Raw genomic sequence first — 23,652 nt, 5'->3', positions numbered from 1 at the left:
GTTAAAATTTAAATATTTTTTTTGAATAAAGGCAAATTAAAATTTATTCAAGAACCCAGGAGAAGATAATACAACAAGAGGCACAGACCCAGAGACAATATGTTCGAACCCCAACCTACACAACAAGACACACTAGAGTTACATCCAGAGACCAATACATTTAAGAGACTGCCAAGGGGATAAAAAGTCACTGCCCTTGACAGCAAAGGCCCATGACCCAATCTTACCAACCAAGAGGTTGATAATCTCATCTGAAGACTTACTTTTGTTGAGAAAGACCCTTCTATTTCTCGCAGCCCAGATAGACCATACAATAACTCCAGGCACCATATTCTACATCAATTTCCCTTTTTTACACATGCCTTGCTGCTGCCCGCTCAATAATAGATCAATAAAAGAGTGTGGCATGACTCAGAAGAGTCTAGTCGACTCCAGCAAGTGCCCCCACAATCTTTGAGTGACAGAACAGTATATGAAGAGATGGTATTTGCTCTCTGGGAGCCTCCCAGACATCCCACATGACAGATCCTGGATCTGCAAACCTCTTCTTAATAGACTGTCTCTGGTAAAAAATGTCCACGTCTATTTAATGTTCTAAAATCTAAACTAGCATGATAATTACTATTTGTATAGACACTTTTTCAAAGTTCATAAAATCATTGTATCCAGTTTGATGTACTTAAATAAAGTCCATCAACTTCCATTTATCAAACACTAATTTCAGTATTCATTGCATGGTTATGCATACATGTAAAAACAATCAATGGGGACATGCAAGATAAAACATAGGAACTAGTTTAATCAGGAAGTCTATTAGCTACATGATACTCAAACTGAGACCTGATGGCTTTCACCGGAGAAGCATGTTATAAGAAGCAAATGAGAATACAAAAATACATTTGATTCAAACAACCATTCGATGATTTAGAGCAAAGTTAACAGCATAGATATACAAATATTGAAATGGATGAGTGGTAAAACCATATCTATGTGAATCTGGAAGTATCCTTGATAGATGATAAAATGAGGGCAAGTAGACTAACATGAATAAAAGATGGTTTAGACATGTATATGGAATGTTTGTCGGAGGGTCCCCACATTATGGGTAAAAATGCTTAAGGTTAGGACTGTACCCAGTCTACCCCTTCCAAGACCCCAGATAGCTGGGACCAACGTTGAGGTATTGGCCCTTTTCAGACATGCATATAGAACACCATCTGCTAGTATGAAGAAGTGATCTGATCCAAGTTAAAAGGTCTAGACGAGCTAAGGACAAGCCATAAAGAACATGGTTTGAAGTATTGAGAAATGATTCAAGGGCCCATAATTTAACAATGGACATGGCCTGAATAGAACAAATGGTGGAACAGGATTCATTTAGCTGCCCCCATATAGTTGGGATGAGGCTTTGTTTAGTTGAGTTGATAATGATAATGGTCCATATTAGCTGCCATGTCTTGCTGTTTGTCTAATCATTTTATTTCTTATTGGACTATTTGTTTATTGAGCTTATGGGCCTTATAAGCCTTATTTCTTTTTATTTCTGTATTGCTTCTGCCTGATCTGCAGAGTGTTGGGCAGTCAAGAAACAACATGTCCAGAAAAATAATGTGGAAGAAATGCATATGCTAAGATGGATGAGTGGAAAAAACAGAAAGAATAGGATCAGAAATGAAGTCATTCTTAGGAACTTTGTAGTGACTCCAATAGGTGATAAAATGAGAGAAAGTACACTATGGGGTTGTTTGATAACTGCTTAACTGAAAAACTTACGGCTTTGCCTTTTAGTTGTTAAAATAATTAAATAATTAAATAATAAAATTTTCAAGGGTATAGTGATCTACCCAACTTCAGTTTCAGCCATTAAGGAGCCCACAACCTCCTTAAAAACTTATTCATTAAATGACAAAGCAATAAGCTTTTCAGTCCAGCATCTCCAGCTGTTATCAAACGGCTCCTAAGATGGTTTGGTAATGTGCATAGAAAACCATCAACAGCACCCATAAGAAGTAATTTGTTATAAATTGAAGGGGCTAGAAGGGCAAGGGGTAGACCAAAAAAGACGGGTAGAAGTAGTAAGAAATGATTTCAGACCGGCAAAACAGGATTCATGTATCCAATCTCATATAAATGGGATAAGGCTTGGATCATGATGATGATGCTTTCGCCTGATCAGGGGAATGATTGCAGCTTTCCTCTTCTTTTATATCAGTTAATATAAAAGATAGTGGGCTGCATCAATGAACCCACAATTTTGAGTGATTTCTCCTCCAACTTTCTCTTCTCTTCTTCTTCCTCTCTTCCGTCTTTCTTCTTCCATTTTTTTTCTGCTGTTCATCTTTACTTTTATCAATCATTATCAGATTTTTTAACAGTTAACAAAACTAGTTGGAGAAATTATGTGCAAGAAAGGATCACCAAAGGAACAATTAGGAGTAATCACAAGGAAGTTGCAAATTGTTGATCTGAACTTTCAGGAGACTATGTTTAGAAAGGGCATTTTAACAGTTTTATGATTTATTGGATGAATATGATGCAAACCATTATGGTTTTTTGATGTATTCTTCTTTTTAGGTATGGGCATGGTGATGCTGGGTTTCTTGTGATCAGGATGCCTTGATAATTTGTGCAAATGGTAGAAAGAATTATAGTGTGATTATGAGGATTTGAAAAATAGCAACACAACAAAGAGGGTGTATTAGTTCTACAGTTTACAATGCTGACATTTTTTTTACAGTCAGGAGGATTATATTTTTGGAACTATTATTGTTCCTAACCAAAAAAAAAAACTATCAAAAAAGCCAATTGAATGAGATGCTTGTAAATCTTTGTATTTCTTTGTTAAAGAGTGAGGCTGCACCTTGCACCTCCCACTGGGATGCTTGCAACAGATGTTATCCTTTGATTCTAATGAAAATTGATGAAATTCATTTATCAAAAAAAAAGAAAAACAAAGCCAATTGAATGGTGTAAAAGATCCATCAAATTCCAAGAAAACAACATCATAAACACACACAAAAAAGGGGAAACTGGTTTGCAGTACAACATTCCCATTTAACACTTTGAGTAAATTCCATAAGTTCAAAAGGATTAAAACACAAAGAACAAGGTAGAATTCAGCACCTAGGATGAAAAGGATCTTAATTCCTGAAGCTGCAGGGATATCCTTTACAGTGAGAGGTAAAACCACCAATGAGGGAACATAAAACAGTGGGAGCCACCTCTGAATGAACATATTTGCTGGCTCAAAGAAGTTTACCAAACTCATCGCAGTTGATGGCACAACAGAATCAAGAATCATCAGAATAGAAAATATACAGAACATCCCAAAAAGGGCACTTGGGAACTTGATGGCAGCAGCTACAAAGGCTCGCTTCAGGAATTTATCCATCACCAGGATAATCCCAAGTGAAATGATGAGATGCATAATTCCAAAAACCTGGCAGGCAGCAAACCATCAAATGAAAAACATACAGAAAATGTGGAAAACATAAACCAAACATTCTATAAATACAGGAAAATCATCACTCACACTTTGAAATCTAACAGGAATATTTTCACCCTTTGCACCCATAGGTTTTGTTGGAACTCGACGATGAGATCTTAGTTCGTCATGACCCACTTGCAAGAACCTGGAACCAGCACCAGTAGCTCTAATGGGAGTTTGGATTCCCCGTCCTTGGGGCCATTTATGTGAAGCTGGATTGCCATTGAAATCGGCTGATATCTTCATTGCAGTCTTGTCAAGTCTTGCTACTGACATTGTGGGACTTTCTGCGGGTTCCTGTTGAGTAATTGGGACATGAGAGAAGTAACAAGGAATTAATAGAAGTAACTACTATGGAAAGAGATGGAGAGTCTGAGATGCTCTTGGGAGAGAAACCATTTCTAGATTTATTTTTCTGGATATAAAAAGCTATTTAAATCAATATCAGGTTCTATCCCACTTAACAAATAGTTGGTATATTTGAAGCCAAAAACAAATAGCTGGTATATATTTTCCCAGGAAGTTTTTTTAGAAAAAGAATATGACCGTATTTTCCCAGGAATTTCAAAATTTCCTACGTAAGTGGCATAAGATAAACCTCCTATCACTGAAAAAGTTTCTTTTCAGCAGTTACATGTTGTTCACATACCCACCCTCTGATGATCAAGAAAACTCTGAATCTTTCTGAGAATATCTCTCCTCTAAACACTGTCAGAGATATTTTCAGCATTTTTCTGGACAAAATTTCCCATTACCTAATCTATTGCTATTCTCCACATAAGAGAAACCCAAAACCCTTGACCCTGCCTCTACTTTCTCCTTTCTCCTTCATTGGTGGCAACAAGCTCAACCCTCACAATCTGATCATCTATTGGAAACCAATCCACATGATGATGAATTCAACCTTCAAAATCCAATTATCTCTACTCTCTTTATCTCACAACGTGTTATGGATGCATGTCACTAAGGTAGCCACTTCCACCTTCTCAGCCACCATCACCGCCTCGGCTGAAGATGATGGGGCCCAGAATCTTCATATTTACTCCAACGAGATCAGAAAGAAATTGCTCCGGGCTGTCAAAGCCAGCACTACCAAATCTCATGTCAGACTCTGGTTGCTGCATCTGCTAATGGTGATGAAAATATTTTATTAACTTGAAGCAGTGTGTGTGTGTGTGCTGATTCAATTCTGCAAGTCCAACTACTTCTCTATGCTAACTTGCATTCAGGTGGTTTAATTCATTCAATTTCTCTCTGACTTCCCCATGTACCCTAGTCATCCTTCTCAGGTGTCTTTTTCTTACTCTTTGGTTGAGCTTTAAGTTCTATATCTGATATCAGCAAGTGCATCCTTTAAGGTGTCCGATCCGAGAACAAGGACCAACCCATGCTGCCATTCTTTGATGAGGGTGTCAAGGTTGAATTTTTTTTTCTCAGTTTTATCTAATTGCAAGTTGATTGAATCACCGCCTTGAATTAACTCTTCATTTTGCTTTTCTGATTATGATTTTTTTTCTGTTAAAATTAATTTATTTGTTTATGACTTTTATGTTAACTAAATAGACAGGGAGGTTTCTCAGCAAGATCAACTGGAAAAGACAGCTTCTTTTGATCAGAACAAGTTAGACAAAAACTATTCTGTTCTTGCAATAATCTTTCTGTGAGTATTTCCTTCAGAACCTTACAGGCCCTTTTATACTTTTAATATTAATACATTATACTTTATGTCTTTACTCTTTAAAGAAAAGAACCTTACATTTTGTTTCTTTTCTAGGATTGTTCAATAGTTATCATTTTGAAGCTCCCTTGTATTTTAGTTAATATGGATTCATCTTACTATTAGGAAGGATAAGGCTATAGGCTTTTTGGTTTTAATAATGGGGCCCTGTTATAATGGCTTAACAGTTGATACTTGATGGTCACTGTTAGGAATTATTTGCATATATAATAAAATGGACATCATTTGAAAATTTCATGAGACTGTTCTAAAGGGTTATATTGGCTTCTGTTAAACCCATGCCATTATGTGGTTCTCTTATCTTTCTTTTTTTTTTTTTTTGAGAAAAGGTAACTTTCATTCAAAAGAGAAGGGAAGGATGTACATGAGAAAATGTACAAGCAGGGGCTTGAAAACAAGATCAAAAACCCACTCAAGAAAAAGGATAGAAATTTGCACTATACAAAAAAATCCCTTCCCAACCCAGATTTTGCTGAAGTCTGATAATGTAGTCCTCTCATCATCCCTTCAGGATAGTACATCTCTTTTCCTGTCAGTTTTGTTTCTTCTCTCATTGCCTATTTAACAGGGACATCATTATTGATTACTAAAAGAGGGTAGTTTAGTCCTTTAATAATCTATTTACTAAAAGTACCAGAGTGGTCATTTTCTTCTCTTTAGTATGGTCCATGTAACTAAGACACCTTATCATTATATATATAGTTGGTGGGATGTATGGGAGAGATTAGAACTTTTTGATTCATATGATCATTCCTTTTCTCTCTACCTGTTCTTTCTTCTCCTTTATTCATCTCTCTTTCTTGCTCCTTATAGTGCTCTTTGAAGGTCAGGTTGTTTTAACACATAGTATCACTATCAGAGTGTATTCAAACACCATGAACATCATGTAGTAATTAATAGTCTGCCCTTTCTCCCACAATATGTGCAAGACAGAGTATCCTTCCCACAACCATGTTTTGGAGTTTTTCCACCACCACTACATTCACCACATGTGCTTTCTCTACCTCCATGAAAAGTTCCACATTACTCCCTCTATCAAAGCTAGCATGTCTACATAATGGTGCATTTTGAATCCTGGAAGGAATATTTGGTAACAATGGCACCTCTGGGCTTCCTAAGATCAAAGCTATAACTGGTTCATACATCGCCTTGAGACCAAATAAGAATCTTGCCAGATAAAAAATTCATCCTTTTGTTTTGTCATAACCCTTACATCAGGAGAAATTGATTGGTAAATATTCAACTCTTTATGTAACCTTTTTAGTTGAGAATAGTACTTCGTAATACTCCTATCACCCAATTGTATGCTAAAGAACTTTTAAAACACCTAGCATATTAGGGTAAACCAAATATCCATTGTGGCATCAAGGAAAACCAAATATCTTAGGTTCTGTTAGTGGTTTTAGTGAAGGGGTATTTCGGTTTTAGTGCGAGTGCCTCTTACTTAAATAAGAGCACTTAAGTCTTTTCCACTAAATTAATAATATAATAACAGGTCTGGCTGAAACTAGGAGATACTTTTCTCTAATTTGAATCAGACCTTTTCTCTCCTTCCTCTTTCTTCCTTCTTCTTTCCTCTCCTACTTCTTGCTGTTTACTTTACTTTTCAGTCAACAAACATAACAGAACTCTAGGGCAGGTCGAACTTCAACATGGTATCAGAGCAACATTAAACAAATCAGACTAGCTAGAATTCTGTTTTCTGCGCATTCGAACTAGGGTTTCTCTTGGGTTTCTCAGCTGTGAGTTGGAGACTAGGAAAAGGGCTGAAAAGGAGTGATCGCCCTCTTCCCTTGGAGGTTCCTATGCCTCCGGTTGTGTCGTTGGTGATTGGTTGCTGTGGTTTCTAAGCCCTAATTAGGGCTGGTACGTGTGGTGCAGTGGTGTTTCATTTCCTCGTGTGGTTGGCCTTCAGGCGATGAGGTAAAGGCTCCTTTTTATGCATATTTTCTGTTATGGAATACATGAGAGGTGTGGTACAGTTCGTATGATGGGTTTTCAGATTGCAGTATGCTAGGGTTTATGCTAGGGTTTATGCTGGTTTGTGTGTGATACGAAGGGCAGTAGTGTCTACTTAATGGTGAAACTTCCGATAGCTGTGGATTAGGGTTTGTGGTGATTACAAGTGCGGTTTTCAGCATTTATTATTGCTGAACTCAGTGTGCAGATTTCGGTGTAGTGTCTGTGTAGTGTGCAGTGTGCATTGTGTAGTGCTCAGAATTCAGTGATAAGGGAGTTCGGCAATGGCAGTTAACAGTGATAGTAAACCTAGTGTCATGATATCTACTGACTACCTGAATGTCCAAATGACCTCCATTAAACTGAATGGAGAGAATTATGTCCCTTGGGCCAAGTCTGTAGAAGTTTTTCTAAAGGCGAAGAAGAAAGTAAAGCACATAAGAGAAGAGAAACCCCCTGCTAATTCTCAGGAATATGAAGACTGGGAACAGGAAGATGCACAGATCATCACATGGTTGTGGAACAGTATGGAACCCAGAATCAGTGTGAACTTCATGTTTCTTGACACAGCCAAAGAGGTGTGGGATCATGCTAAGAAACTGTATTCTGGTCAGGATAATACCACTAGGGTATATCAACTGTATCAGGAATACTTCAATCTGCAACAGGGAAATCAGAGCCTGGAGGAGTACTATGCCAGTGTGAGAAATATCCGGAATGAGTTAAATGTCTATCATTCTCTCACTTCTGATGTCAAAGTTCAACACAATAGCGAGAGCAGCTTGATGTGACTCGGTTTCTGGTGGGGCTGAAGTCTGAGTATGAACCAGTACGAGCCCAAATACTAGGAGGATCTGCCCTTCCATCTTTAGAGGAGGTGTTTGCTCGTCTTCGGAGGGCTTCCATTGGATCTATGGACTCTAATGTCTCAGATAAATCAGAATTTGCAGTGTTGAGAGGTCGAGGTGGCAGAAGTGGGGCTCGAGGAGCCCAGCCTGGCCGGAGTGGTAGTGGTGGATCTACACATCCACGGAAGTGTACTCTTTGTGATTTGGATGGACATACTATTAACTACTGCTATGACTTACATGGTCCACCCTCGACGTGGGCCAACCATGCCATGACTAGTGACACCAGTTCCAGCTCTAGACAGGAGAACCGGTCAGTTGACCCGATGCCTTCTACTCCCTCAGATGGTCCAGGCAAGGAGATGGTGAGTGTTCCTCGTGATGAGTATGAAAGGTTGGTTCAATCCAAGTCGCAGCAGAACACAGCTACCTTTGCACACTCAGGTATGGCTTGTTTGGCATCCACACCCAACCCCTGGATTATTAACTCTGGAGCCTCCGATCACATGACGGGAACTCCATGTGTGTTTTCATCTCTCACTCATTGCTCAACATCACAATCTGTTACCCTTGCTAATGGCTCCACATCATCTATCTGTGGTGTTGGTAATGTTGACCTAGACACTGTATCCCTATCCTCTGTTTTATATGTACCTAAGCTTCCATTTAATCTTATGTCTGTTAGTAAGCTGACCAAATCCCTTAATTGCTCCATCACATTTTACCCCTCTATGTGTGTTTTTCAGGATCTCAAGACGGGGATGAAGATTGGTGGAGGGCAGGAAGCCGGTGGACTGTATTATCTTGATGGTGGTGGAAGAACGTCAACGGCCCTTCAGTCATCCATTTCTCCTCTCCAGTGGCATTGTAGATTTGGTCATCCTTCGCTGAAAGTGTTGAGGTCCTTAGTCCCTTCATTGAGTCAACTTTCTGTTTTAGATTGTGAGTCATGTCAGTTTGGGAAACACCATCGTGTTCCCTTTCGTTCTAGAGTCGATAACCGTGTGTCGAGTCTTTTTTCTTTAATTCATTCAGATGTTTGGGGTCCTTATAAAGTGATGTCATATAATGGATACAGATATTTTGTTATTTTTGTTGATGACTGTTCAAGAATGATGTGGCTCTATTTAATGAAAGAAAGAAGTGAATTATTTGCCATCTTCCAGAAATTTTATGCTGAGATCCGCAATCAATTTGGAGTTCACATCAAAATTTTCCGTTTTGATAATGGCCGTGAATACTTGTCTTCATCTTTTCAAGAATACTTGGACCAACATGGCATTATACATCAAACTTCATGTACCTACACTCCACAACAAAATGGGGTTACTGAGAGAAAGAACCGACATCTTGTAGAAACGGCACGCTCCCTCATGCACCACATGAATGTTCCCAAAACCTTTTGGAGCGATGCCATGCTCACCTCTTGTTTCTTAATTAATCGGATGCCCACGTCTATTCTTTGATGGTCGTTCTCCCTTTAGTGTCTTGTTCCCCAACATGTCTCTATTTCCGCTTTCTCCTCGGGTATTTGGGTGTGTCTGCTTTGTTCATAATCTGGGTCCCGGGACTGACAAGTTAGATGCACGTTCCCTGAAGTGTATCTTCCTTGGCTATTCCCGAACTCAGAAAGGGTACAAGTGTTATCATCCCAGTTCTCGTCGTTCCTTGGTATGTGCTGACGTTACATTCTTCGAGTCTACTCCGTTCTTCGTCGGGTCCGGTGATGCTGCTTCCTCCACATCACCTCCTCCTCTTCCTCTTCCTCTTCCTGTGGCTGATCCTCCTCCCCTGGTTCTAGTCGTGCCTACGTCCTTGCCTCCAGTGCCACCGTCTGTTGACCGTCCACCCATCCGTCACGTGTATACACATCGCCCACGTGTACCGGCTGCAACTCCTCCGGCTTCATCACCGTCGACAGATCCAGCTCCAGCTCCGACACCAGCCTCCGATCTTGATCTTCCTATTGCCTTCCGGAAAGGTAAACATACCTGCACCCTTCACCCTATTTCCAATTTTGTTTCACTTACCTCTCCGCCTCCCATCGCCAGTTCATCTCTTTGTTATCCTCCGTGGTTGTTCCTAAGGATGAACAGGAAGCCCTTACCTCTCCAGAGTGGTGTCGTGCTATGGAAGAAGAGCTCTCTGCTCTCCATCATAATCACACTTGGGACCTCACCGCTCTTCCTCCTGGGAAGCAGGCTGTCGGTTGTAAGTGGGTGTATACTGTTAAGTACTTGCCAGATGGTCGTGTTGAGCGCCTGAAGGCGCGGCTGGTTGCCAAAGGGTACTCCCAAACCTATGGCATTGACTACACAGAGACATTCTCCCCGGTTGCTAAGATAGGGTCAGTTCGTGTCGTCATCTCCCTTGCAACTATGTATGATTGGCCTCTACATTAGCTAGATATCAAAAATGCCTTTTTGCATGGTGATTTGCTCAAGGAGGTCTACATGGAGCAACCACCAGGGTTTGTTGCTCAGGGGGAGGATGGTAAGGTATGCAAACTTAAGAAGGCTATATGTGGACTTAAACAGTCCCCTCGAGCATGGTTTGGTAGGTTCAGTGAGGTGGTCAAGAAGTTTGGTATGAAACAGTGCCAAGTTGATCACTCTGTCTTCAGTCTTGACTCTCCGGCAGGCAAAATAATACTGGTGGTGTATGTAGATGATATCGTTGTGACTGGGAGTGATAAAATGGGCATTGACAGACTGAAGGCATTCCTACAGGAACACTTTCAGACAAAGGACCTTGGCAAGTTGAAATATTTTTTGGGCATAGAGGTAGCACGATCTAAGCATGGCATTAATTTGTGTCAGAGGAAATATGTACTTGATTTATTGGAAGAAACAGGTTTGTTGGGTACTAAACCGACTGAGACACCTATGGAAACAAATACGAGGCTGAGCAGTGATATAGATGAAGTATTTGAAGACCCTGGCAGATACTGACGACTTGTAGGCAAACTAAACTATCTAACCATTACTCGGCCAGATATTTCATTTGCGATTAGTGTGGTGAGTCAATTCATGCAGAAACCTTTGGTCCCATATTGGAATGCAGTGCTAAGGATTGTGAGGTATTTGAAAGGAGCTCCTGGCTGTGGTTTGCTGTACAGGAGTGGGGGAAAACTAGAAGTAGAAGGATACACCGATGCTGATTGGGCAGGTTCTATGTCTGATAGACGATCTACCACAAGCTATTGCACCTTTCTAGGGGGTAACCTAGTAACGTGGAAAAGTAAGAAGCAAACAGTTGTGGCAAGAAGCAGTGCAGAAGCAGAATATAGGGCCATGGCACATACTGCTTGTGAATTAGTGTGGCTAAGGAACCTTCTACAGGAGATAGGATATGACATCAGTACTCCAATGAAGCTCTATTGTGACAATCAGGCAGCGGTTCATATCTCTTCCAATCCGGTGTTTCATGAAAGAACCAAACACATCAAAGTTGACTGTCATTTTGTGAGAGAGAAGGTGCTGAATGGAGTGATAGAGACTGCATATGTTAGTACGGGAAACCAGTGGGCAGACTTGTTTACAAAAGGTTTGAGTCGGGGGAGAGTGGACTACATATGTAACAAGTTGGGATTATATGATATATACTCACCAGCTTGAGGGGGAGTGTTAATGGTGTTAGTGAAAGGGTATTTCGGTCTTTGTACCTGTTGAGAATGCTGATGTGTACTGTTATGTTAGTGCGAGTGCCTCTTACTTAAATAAGGGCACTTAAGTCTTTTCCACTAAATTAATAATATAATAACAGGTCTGGCCGAAACTAGGAGATACTTTTCTCTAATTCGAATTAGACCTTTTCTCTCCTTCTTCCTCTTTCTTCCTTCTTCTTTCCTCTCCTACTTCTTGCTGTTTACTTTACTTTTCAGTCAACAAACATAACAGAACTCTAGGGCAGGTCGAACTTCAATAGGTTCCATACTATTCCACAACCAAGTTCTGATTTGTGAATCTTCTTGTATCCATTTAGAATTTCAGATTTGGGCTTTTCTTCAAAACAAATATTTGGGTTTCCCTTTTACATTAAAATAAGTTCCTTTTACTGACCCATTCAGCATAGTTCTCACCAGTCAACTTAATGGATGCCATCTAAATAGAGAAAAAATCAGATGACAGCTTGGATGATGCCTACGTGTCCATCCTATTCTACAAATACTCAAGGCACAAACCAAAGTATTAATTATATAGTTGCTTGGCAGTCACAAATAGTATATACAAACTCAATCAGTAATCCACATTTCACAGCTTCATATGCCCAGGCCCAGCCACTATACCTCATAAAACTCAGTTTGTCACACTTCACAATGCATCTCAGCCATTAGATCACATAACAATTGCCATAAATTACTCATCAATTTTAATTCAAGCATCACAACCATAAGGACACCTCAAAATCATCAGACATTGAACAATTCTGCTCACTACAGTCTTCATATCACCATTTGATCATTCCCTCTTTGGATTTATTCAAATAGAGGGTCTATTCCACAAGGAAAAAACTATGTTGCTGGAAAGACATTATACCGGAAGGGTTTTGACAAATCAAAATCCCCCTCCCCGAATTTGATAAATAATCACATGATTGGTTATAACATCAAGATCTGGCTTGTTTTCAAGACTTTTGTCTTGCCAAATTTAATTAAATTTCTGTCGTGTAGATTTTTTATCATATTATAATTTGTTAAAGCATACCATTTTACATATTTTAAAATTTTCAATGCTATAAAGTACATTTAGAAGTCTCCAATGTAGTATCAGTTATCAAATCCAACATTGGTATGTTCAGCATGTATAGGTATTTGGGTATCATAGTCTAGAACTATCTTTTGTTAAGAATATCCATGTTATAGAGATAATCATCTACAAAAGTAACAAAATACCAATATCAGATATCCCATATAAGAAGTAATATGCACGAGACCACAAACAACTTAACGCACTAATTAAAATGACTCTTAGACACATGATCATTGACTCTAGGAGAATAAGACACTCAATAATGTTTACTAAATTGTTAGAATATTGTCAAAATCTTATGACTTATGGTATGATTCATGATTTGAATCATGAATCTCAAGGGTTTTAATTCGAATCTTATGTCTGAATCCTTTTCTGTAAAAATCTTATGATTTTTTGTTTGAATCCTATGTTTTGGTTCACAAATCCTACAATTTATATGATTTCTATGATTCACTGTGATTCAAATAAATTCAATTAAGAATCAGTTCTGTACTTTGTTATTTTTTGTTTATATTTAGTTTTGTCAAGGGAGACTTTTTTAGAGCCCTTGCTAGAAAATGATTTATTTATGTTATTTAAGACCAGAAATTGAGTTAATTTTCCATCATATGTAGGTTAAAGAGCCATTGTATGTGGATTTATTTGACTTCCAAGTCAAACTTGATTATATCATTTTAGGCTTCTATTATAAGTAGTAAATTCTATTGTTTTAAGTATATATATGGTAGATAGATTAAAAATAGGGTGAAGTTACTTGGCTATATACATTCAGCCTTTTAATATGTCTTTATTTTTTGAGAACTTTATAAAAAATAGAAATAGTCTTTCAATTTATTATACAATTCACAATTTGATTCAGTTCAACTTTATCTACGACTTACAATACAATTACGATATTCAAAACATTAATTGTGGCTGATAAAATTCAGATCTGCACTAGTATTGGATTAAAAACAATAGTAGAAAGATATTGAATGAGAGAGAAGAGAGAAGAGGAAGAGAGGAGAAGAGAGGGGAAGAAAAAACTGGTTTGAGCAAGAGAGAAAAATCTCTCTCTAGTCGGCTAGGTTGATATATTTATAGTTTACTAACATAAAACACAATTACTATTATGCCCCTACTTAAGTATGAGACACATCAAACACATCATTCAAGTCAAACATTACACCTTACTCCCAATATAAATAAAAGGACTGCCCCTATACAGATGACACTAACACTCCCCCTCAAGCTAGTTTGTATATGTCATATAGTCCCAGCTTGTTACATATGTAGTCCACTCTCCCACAACTCAATTCTTTTGTGAATAAGTCTGCCCATTGACTTCCTGTGTTAATATATGCAGTACTTATCACTCCACTGAGTACCTTCTCTCTCACAAAGTGACAATCAATTTCTATATGTTTTGCTCTCTCAAGAAAAACTAGATTGGAAAAGATGTGGGCTGCAGCGTAGTTGTCACAATAAAGCTTCATAGGGGTATCAATCAAATACCCCCATCTCCTGTAAGAGGTTCCTCAACCACACTAGTTCACAAGTTGTATGTGCCATGTCACCAAATTACCCTCAAGAAAGGTACAATAACTTGTAGTGGACCTTCTTTAGATACAGAACCAACCCAATCAGCATCTCTATATCCCTCTATCTCAAGGCTTCCTCCACTCTTGTATAAAAAGCCACAACCAGGAGCTCCTTTCAAATATCGTACAATCCTTAGGACTACATCCCAACGTGGAATCCAAGGATTTGCATAAACTGGCTCACCACACTAACTGCAAATGAAATATCTGGCCGAGTAATGGTTAGGTAGCTTAATTTACCCACCAACCTTCTATACCTTTTGAGATCTTCAAACTCCTCACCTGCATCACTACTCAACTTGGCATTTGGTTCTATAGGTGTTTCATCTGGTTTGGCACCCAACAATCCTGTCTCCTCCAACAAATCAAGAGCATACTTCCTTTAACACAAATTAATACCTTGCTTAGATCTTACTTCTATCCCCAAGAAACCTTTGTCTAGATGATTTATCCAAAAAAGGTCCTTTGTCTGGAAGTGATCATTCAAAAAAGTCTTCAGCCTATCAATCCCCAACCTACCACTGCCAGTAATAATAGTGTCATCTACATATACTACAAATAAAATCTTCCCAACAGCTGAATCATAGCTAAATATTGAGTGATCAACTTGACATGTTTCTTGCCAAATTTCTTTACCACTTCACTTAAACTACCAAACCACACACGAGGGGACTGTTTAAGTCCATAAATGGCCTTCTTTAGTCTACACACCTTACCATCCTCCCCCTGAGCAACAAACCCCAGTGCTCCATATAGACCTCCTCAAGGAGATCACCATGTAAAAATGCATTCTTGATGTCAAATTAAAACAAAGGCCAAGCATACATAACGGCTAGAGATATCAAAACATGAACTGAACCAATCTTAGCAACAGGAGAGAAGGTCTCTGTGTAGTCAATACCATACATTTGGGAGTAACCTTTGACAACCAGTCAAGCTTTCAACCGCTCTTACCATTGGGTAATACTTAATATTGTATACCCACTTACAACTAGACCTGTTCATGGGTCGGGCTTTGAGCCTGACTTACACTGTGTCGACCTCGAGCTTCAGGTCGGACCCCATTCAAATTTTGGCAAAAGCTAAGCCCGAGCCCAACCCATGAACAGGTCTACTTACAACCTACAACATGTTTACCAGGAGGGAGTGTGGTTAGATCCCACATATGATTATGAGCCAAAGCGAAGAGTTCTTCTTCCATTGCATGGCGCCACCTTGGAAAGGCAAGAGCTTCCTAGACATCCTTAGGAACAGAAACAAAAAACAACATAAAAACAAACTAGCGATGGGAAGAAGGTGAGATACAGAAACATAATTTGAAATGAGGTGAAGGGTGCAACTGCGTTTACCTTTCCGCAAGGCAATGGGAAGATCAAAGTCAGAGACAAGGGTGGGGCTGGTGTGGGAACAACTACCAGATCTGTCGACAGTGAAATAGTTGGAGGAGCTGGTACATGTCGATGCGTATACACTTGGCGGATGGGTGGTCGTTCAACAAGAAGTTGCACTGGAGGCAAAGGATTGGTCACAACTGGAACAAGAGGAATGGGATCCTCAACGGGAACTGGAAGAGGAGGTAGAGAAAAAGAAGAAGAAACATCCAACCTAGAAAAAAACATGGAACAAACTTAAGGGTGGCCATGAGCTGAGCTTTTCAAGAGCTATTCGATCTCGGCTTGGCTGGGTTTAAACCGAGCTCGAGCCCAATAAAGCTCGGCTTGTGAGGCTTGCAAGCCTAATCAAGCTTCTACATATATGTATATATGTATACAAACATATATATATATACATAAAAAATAATATATAAAATAAAAATGTTATATATATAATATTTTATTTTTATATATAATAATAACTAATTATTATAATTCTTAATTTTTTAATTATCAAATAAAAATATTTTTTAAATATAATCTTTTATTTTTATAACACATTTAGCTTATAGTCAAGCTCGAGCTTACGCGCTTATGAGCTTTTGACTTGAGTCGAACTCAAGCTCAACTCTCTAGCTCGAACCGAGCTCAAGCCTCAAACTTCCTTAGCGAGTTGAACTAAAATAGCTAGCTATTTAGCTCGGATTAACTCGCATCCACCCCTAAATAGACTCAAAGAAAGTAACATCAGGACACATAAAGGAACGCAAGAACTGGGGTAGTAACACTTATACCCCTTCTGAGTCTTAGAATATCCAAGAAAGATACACTTGGTGGATCGTGCATATAATTTGTCCATTCCATGCCCAAGATTATGGACAAAGCACACACACCCAAAAACTTTGGGAGTAAGAGGGAACAGAGACAAGATAGGAAACAAAGTGGTGAAGGGAGAATGACCTTCAAGGATGGGCATGGGCATCCGGTTAATAAGGAAGCAAGGTGTAAGCATAGCATCACTCCAAAAACATTTGGGTACATTCATATGATGCAAAAGGGTCCGAGAAGTTTCCAAAAAACGGCGGTTCTTTCTCTCAACCACCTCATTTTACTGAGGGGTGTAGGTACATGAGGTCTGATGGATAATGCCATGTTGTTCCAAATATTCCTGAAACGGTGTATAAAAGTACTATTGACCATTATCAGAATGAAGAATCTTAATGTGCAAACCAAATTGATTGTGGATCTCAGTATAAAATTTTTAAAAAATGGAAAACAGCTCACTCCTTTCTTTCATAAGGTAAAGTCACGTCATCCTTGAATAATCATCAACTAAAATTACTTAGCATCTGTAACCATTATATGACACTATTTTATTTGGACCCCAAATGTCTGAATTAACTAAAGAAAAATGACAACATATAACTGTCAACCTAGGACTAAAGGGAACACAATGATGCTTCCTTAACTGACACAACTCACAATCCAAAACAAAAAGACGACTCAAAGACAGAACAAGTAACCGAAGCTCCGAGAACCCCCAATTTGGTAATGTTATTCATTCATTCATCCTAATAAAATATCTTCTTAAAAAGCAATTAAAATTATAAAATCATTATTTTTTGTGTGAAAACTAAGAATTTAAGACTTAACGTGGACTTGTTTGGGCTTGCCTCGAGGAGCGTGGCACAAAGGCGGCTCATAAAATCAGGAATGTAATATGTTTTACATTACATTAACTACTTGAAGTAATGCAATTAAGTGAAAAAAGAGATTAGAGGTTTTACATGCTTGAAAATGTTTTATATGTTTGATTTTATTTTTAAATTCTCATTTGAATATGCTTTACATCTTATGTTTATGTATTTTAATTTTAGATAATAGGTTTTTTAAAACATTATTTTAAAATTTAAGTTTATATTTTTTGTTAATATTATGTTTAATATTTTTTTTGAATTTTCTAACATTTTTTATTTTTTTGTATTTTTGTGCCTTTCTTCAAAAAGGCGCGTGCCTCGCCTTGCACCTCAGGCGCAAATTGACCCCTACGCCTTTTTTGCACCTTACGCTTTTAAAACACTACATGGGACACTCATCATCTCCTTCACAGAGGCATCCGTAGAAGGCATCCATAGATGTGTCCCCTACTTAAAGTGTGGGACACATCACACAGATCATTCAAGTCAAACATTACACCCCACTCCCAATATAAATAAAAGGACCAAACTGCCCCTATACAGCCGACACTAACCGTGGCTTTATCTCATCTTCATCATCTATAACCATTCCTCTACTTAGGAAGCTACATTGGCCTAGGCTAGATGGAAGAAGAAATATCAACCATACATGACAATGGTACACTAGAACTTGTCTTGCTACCACCTAATAAGAAATGCATCAAGTGTTGTTCGGTATACACTATAAAGTATCTAATGAGTAGCTCTATTGAGAGCTTGAAAGCTCATCTTCTTGATAAGGTATTTACTAAAACATATGGCAGAGATGATGTTGAGACCATTCTAGTTGTTATCAAGTATCTTTTATATGTATTATTGTTTCCATGCAAGTTACTTACATGTATCATGTATGTATGTTCATATGTTTAATTTATATATTTATATATATATATATATATATAAAATGATACATATAAGATAGTATATGTAGTATTTTATATTTGTAAAAATTATAACAAATTATACATATCTTATATGTCATATAATACAAATTATTTTATTTATTAAGTAAAATGTATTTAATGACATAGGCCCAAAGCCCTGCCCTGGGATTATATTTCCGGCTCGAGACCCGACTAGGCTAGGCTTCAGCTATAGCCCTTATCTTAGGTGCAAGGCCCAATTCAGCCCATCCTATGATCACCTAACTAGCCACTTCTTCAAATTGATGTGAAGAATGCCTTCTTGATATTGCATGGTGATTTACATTTAAAAGGTGTTTATGGAGAACACCCTAGTTTTGTTGCTCAAGGGGAGTCTAGGAAGGTCTATGATCTCAGAAAGGCTATCTATGAATTTAAGTATTCCTCTCATGCATGGTTTAGTAAGTTTAGTGAGGTTGTAATATACTTTGGGTTAAAAAAATACTAGTTTAATTTGTTGATGTTTTCTCGGAGCTCTTCTTCTAGCCAATCATCTTCATAATCTATATAGACGATATTACTTTTATTCTAGGTGATGATAAATGTGGAATTAATGCTCTTATGTCTTCTTTTAAAGGGTTTCATACTAACGACTTAGGGAAGTTGAGGTACTTCCTTGGGATTGAAATATGTTGACCACAATTAGAGATCAGATTTTCACAATGTAATTATGCTCTTCATTTGCTCAAGAGACTAGTAGTGGGGTTCAAGCCACCATGCTAATAGGATCCAATATTAAACTTGCAAATTGCAACACATAAAGGGGAGTTTATTGCAAGGTTTGAAATTTCGACACATATTGGCCAAATTGGGCTTTAATGCAAATCATAGTTGTCAAGGCGACGCCTAGGCGACAAGTGCCCTTTGAGGCTCACCTCGCCTAATCGCCAAACAGATTTGTGCTATGTATTATAAAATGCTTTGCTATTCTTTATTTTTTGATAGTATAATTATAAAATAGGCACTATTAAACTAAAATATTCATTTTGTGTGTTTATATACTAATTTCTTTTTATTATTTTGTTATTTGTTGGGGTTTAATCAATATAAACATTGCTAAATGCTGTATTGAACCCCCAAAGACTTTAAAACCTGAACCAATAAGGAAGAACTTATCAACACATTTTCTTTTCTTCTTTTCCTATAACAAAAATAAGGGTTCAGCCCCTATATTTTTTTTTCTTTTCCTTCTTTTTCTTCTCATGAATATGTTGATTTTCTATACTTTAACATGAATTCTATACTTTTCTTATGAAAATTATGAATAATTCTTAAGGAAATGTGGTTATGATACCTAGGGAACTACCCTAGGATCTATGTTTTCTACATAAAAAATCCATCACATAGGCGACTAGGCGACAAAGCGCCTTGGTGCCTTGAAAACTATGATGCAAATGAACAAGCACTTAGTTTATCAGTTTCGGGCTTTAATGTATATTAGTAAACATGCACTTGCATTTGCAAGTGGAAATATCTCTAAGACAAAATTATTTATGATTCATGGGCAGTTTCTGAACAGTTATAAGTGGGCAGTTTCGAAAGTGAGAGTAAAGGACATATGCGCTCTTTATGCCCGTTGTATGCTTAGACAATGGGTAGAAAATGTCCAATGAAAATTACAGAAAGAAGGTTCATTCGCTCTTTTATAGGTAGTATAGATATAGATTTCTCGAAGTTCAGGTAATAAAGTGTGAGCATTTGAAAGTCCAGGACCTAAAGTGAGATTCCCAAAATACTCTTAAAAAACTTCAATTCGACCAAAACACCCAAGTTTACACTTTACAAGTACAAGAAAGGGTGTTTTTGGTATTTTGCCTACTGAGCCGCGAAGAAACTAACTTCCAAGAATCCAGGAACAGCGCAGAAGCATGAGGCACAGTACAATGACAAATATGCCCCTAGGGTTTTGCAGAACGCCAGATCCTCTCTGCTTCAAATTGAACCCATATCCCGGACAAGATGTCTCCAATAAAAGAAGAAATGCAGAAAAAAAATAAAAAAAAACAGATGCATAGGAATGAAATTGGGGAAATAGGATGAGAAGAATAGAAAGTTACCTTTTTGATGTCGCAGAAATGCCCGATGGTGAAGTGAAATTTCAGGCTATCACAGAGTCAGAAAGGTCCGGAACTCCAACATCGATGGGATTAGAAAAGCCAATGCTTTTCGTTACAAGTTGATAAATGAGAAGCAATCCGTCCAACAATCTAAATGAAGAACCCTAATGGCGATGGGTTTCGTCGAAGTTTGCAATTTGCAGGCGACTTGGGCATGAAAAGCCTAATGGCGATGGGTTTCGTCGAAGCTTTGCAGTTTGCAGACGACTTGGGCATGAAAAGCAACGACCATCGTGGCAAAGACGGTAATCAAGTGTCCATTCTTGACGTGGCAACATAGACGGGATCTACTCCTCACACGAGTCGCCTCACATCACACGGAGCGCCTCACAGGCATCTTCCGTGAATAATAACTTATAGGTACGGGAGAAGTTCCATGGATGTGCGTGTGCGATCGGTGTGAGGCGCCCTTTGTAAGAAGCAGATTCGGTATTTTTTGAGTTTATGGATCCCGGCCTAAACTCAATCCAAGCCCAAGGCATTGTTGGGTCGATCAAAAACCGTAAAGCCCACTGGGTCGTGGTTTTACTTGGTTAACCATCTGGTTAATTCATTCAGATCGTTAGAATTAAGGATAATAGTATATAAGAGTAATTTTTGGGCCTTAATATCAATAAAATAATATTTTTTAAAAAAAATAAAAAATGATTAACTTTTTAAAATAATATAATGAAGGATAAAATCACTGTTTATCTTCTTCTTCTTGCAATCTTTTCACCAGCAACGCTGCCCACCGCCGTCCACCGCCTCCGCCTCCGCCTCCGACAATGTTGTCGGAGGTGGGCGGAGGCAGATGAAACGAACATCGGGAATCGGGAGTATCACACCAACAATCGCCTCCGAGATCATAATTCAGTGACATCCAACAACTAAATAGACTTCATGTTTCTCATCTCAGTCTCAAAAGAAAAAAACAACAAGACCATTAAATCTAACTTACAGAACAAGAAATATAACTCTTGAAATCAGAGCAAATTCCATGCCAGTATCAATTTTAAGTAAAGCAAACCTAACGAATAACAGATCGATAGAACTACTGATTGAAAGGGAATGATACATCAGGATTTGAAACTTCAGACTTTTTATTCTAAACAGAGTCTAAGCCTTGAACAGAAGAAAAAGAAAAAGAAAACTAACGCACCATGGGCAAGCAAAAGCATCATCGGAAGAGAAAACAAAAACAGATAAAAAAAAAAGTTGCAGATAAATAACTTCTAACAAATATATTAATTCAGAATCGCAAAAGATATTGATTCTTTCTAAGAAACTTCTAACAAATATATTAATTCAGAATCGCAAAAGATAAGCACAACTAAAAGAAGATAAATAACTAGTTAACCATAGATTAAGTATGTGGAATACGGTAGAGGTGGGTGTGTTAGGAACTTGACTGAAGCTGGTTCGGCAGGGAGCTTCTTCACTGGCTCCGAGAGCGGGCCCAACGCCTATAACTCCATGGCAAGAAACTAGGAGAAGGAACGGAAATATATATAAAAAAATGGGTAAAATGCAAAAACCTCCCCTGAAGTTTCTGGCAATCATAAAAATCTCCCTTATAGTTTTATTTTAGCAAAAATCTCCTCTTTATTTTTGACAAAATTAACAAATACCTCCCTTTGACCAAGATGGAAAACGTTAAATAAATGATATTTTTCTTCAAAATGCCTATTTTACCCTTTCTCGAACATGTTCATCTTCTTCCCCGTTTGAACTCAGAAGCAGAGGCAGCTGCGACACCCCTCTAAATCCGATCTCTTCCTCTTCTCTCATCTTCTTCGAGATGATGATTTCTTGTTCTCGAAGTACCAGTTATGGGTGATGTTCTCAATGGTGACAACGATGACAAAAGTGTTGCGGTGAACCTAGAGCATGTCCTTGGCCAAGTCGATGGCGATCACTCCCGCACTGCATTCCGTTTTGCCCAAATTAAAGCTCCTAATGTTACCTCTTAGCTTGTACTTGTTGATAATCATGGCAGACAGCGAAGGGGTCGGATTGAACAAGCTACAGTTCACGACTAGTCTTAGCCTTCACGGAGGTATTAGAGAAGAGGTTTTCTAGAGTGCCAAACATGACCTACTCGGCTTCCTCCCTAGTGTTATCCATCGTCGGCCGTGGAGAAATGTAGTGCATCGCGTCAGCGACGTGCGTCTCCTCACCCATTTCGGAGCGCTTGAAGATCTTGAGTTGGAACTTGAGCGGAGAAGTCCCCAATGAGCCTTGAGTGTTCCATGAAATCCTTGAAGTTAACCCTCAGGTCTAAGGGAGGGAGGTAGTAGGAAAAGTCCACCAGATACACGGAGCGTGGTCGTGTCATGAAATAGATGGTAGCACCCAATACAAGCAGTGCAGAGCAAATGGCGACACTCACCAAATTGTTCTCAAGCTGATGTGAATCAAGTGATAGCTCAAGGATATCCTCTAAGCTCCACTACAACGCTTGGACCAAGGTCACAGCCATCACCGGAACAAGAGATAAAGTGACAAGATATTTCATCAAGTAATGATACCCCAACTTCACATATTTAACGTTCACGCTTTGTAAGAAATCAGCCAATCTCTGACTTTGTCGGGCTTGAACGTCGCTTCCTACACCGGCACCACCATTTTCGGCGGCTTGAGCTCCCACTCCTTCCATAGCGAATTGGTGACTGAGCCTAGTGGTTCTAAACACTAATTGAGCGGTGAAATCATTAAAATAAATGCATTTTTATGTAGGTAGCAAACCAAGCTTCAGAACAGCTCACCGAAAAATTATTAAAAAACCAGTCTGAGAGAGATCTTTAGTTCTTTACCGACTGAATAAAAAATAAGGTACACAACACACACATAGATTTGGAAGCTTCTTTGAGGGTTTCCGTGCATATCCTGGGCTCCTCAGCTTATAATTCAGTCCAAGCTTCCAACCATCAAATTAATTGCGGACAAAGGAATTATTAATGCAAACACATAGTAGATCATTAAGATGGTAGAAAACAGGGAGAAAATGGCGGAAAGGGAGAGGTTTCGCATGAAGCACCGCCGCTGCTGAGAGTTGCAATGGCGGTGGAAAAAAATAGGTGCGATGGAAGGGGACAATGCCAGAAGAAGAAGAACAAGCAGAGCAAGAATAAGTAGAAAAGATGGATAAGAAGAAG

General features: G+C 38.5%; 1 protein-coding gene and 1 pseudogene across 7 annotated transcripts in view; both read right to left on the bottom strand.

Annotated features, from left to right (window-relative positions):
- The window catches only part of LOC104611429 (plastidal glycolate/glycerate translocator 1, chloroplastic-like), a 65,927-nt gene extending 43,972 nt beyond the window's left edge, over window positions 1-21,955 (bottom strand). Inside the window, exons 1-4 of one of the 7 annotated variants that reach the window (XM_088901155.1) lie at window positions 21,878-21,955; window positions 20,456-21,056; window positions 3,533-3,784; window positions 3,124-3,439 (exon numbers count right to left, since the gene is read on the bottom strand). In XM_088901155.1, coding sequence (XP_088757281.1) covers window positions 3,124-3,439; window positions 3,533-3,763 — 547 coding nt within the window. In that variant the 5' untranslated portion in view covers window positions 3,764-3,784; window positions 20,456-21,056; window positions 21,878-21,955. Of the gene's footprint in view, window positions 1-3,123; window positions 3,440-3,532; window positions 3,785-20,455; window positions 21,850-21,877 lie in introns of those variants that run through there. The other 6 variants (XM_010278459.3, XM_010278460.3, XM_010278458.3 and 3 more) reach the window with 6 other exon arrangements.
- Window positions 21,956-22,281: 326 nt separating this feature from the next.
- Window positions 22,282-23,153, bottom strand: LOC104611490 (3-ketoacyl-CoA synthase 4 pseudogene; annotated as a pseudogene).
- Window positions 23,154-23,652: the final 499 nt, after the last annotated feature.

Source organism: Nelumbo nucifera, chromosome 3 (genome assembly GCF_055504915.1).
Source record: "Nelumbo nucifera cultivar China Antique chromosome 3, China Antique-T2T, whole genome shotgun sequence".
Taxonomy (NCBI): domain Eukaryota; kingdom Viridiplantae; phylum Streptophyta; class Magnoliopsida; order Proteales; family Nelumbonaceae; genus Nelumbo; species Nelumbo nucifera.
Note: the sequence above shows the minus strand (reverse complement) of the source record. Positions and strands in the feature narration are given on the sequence as shown.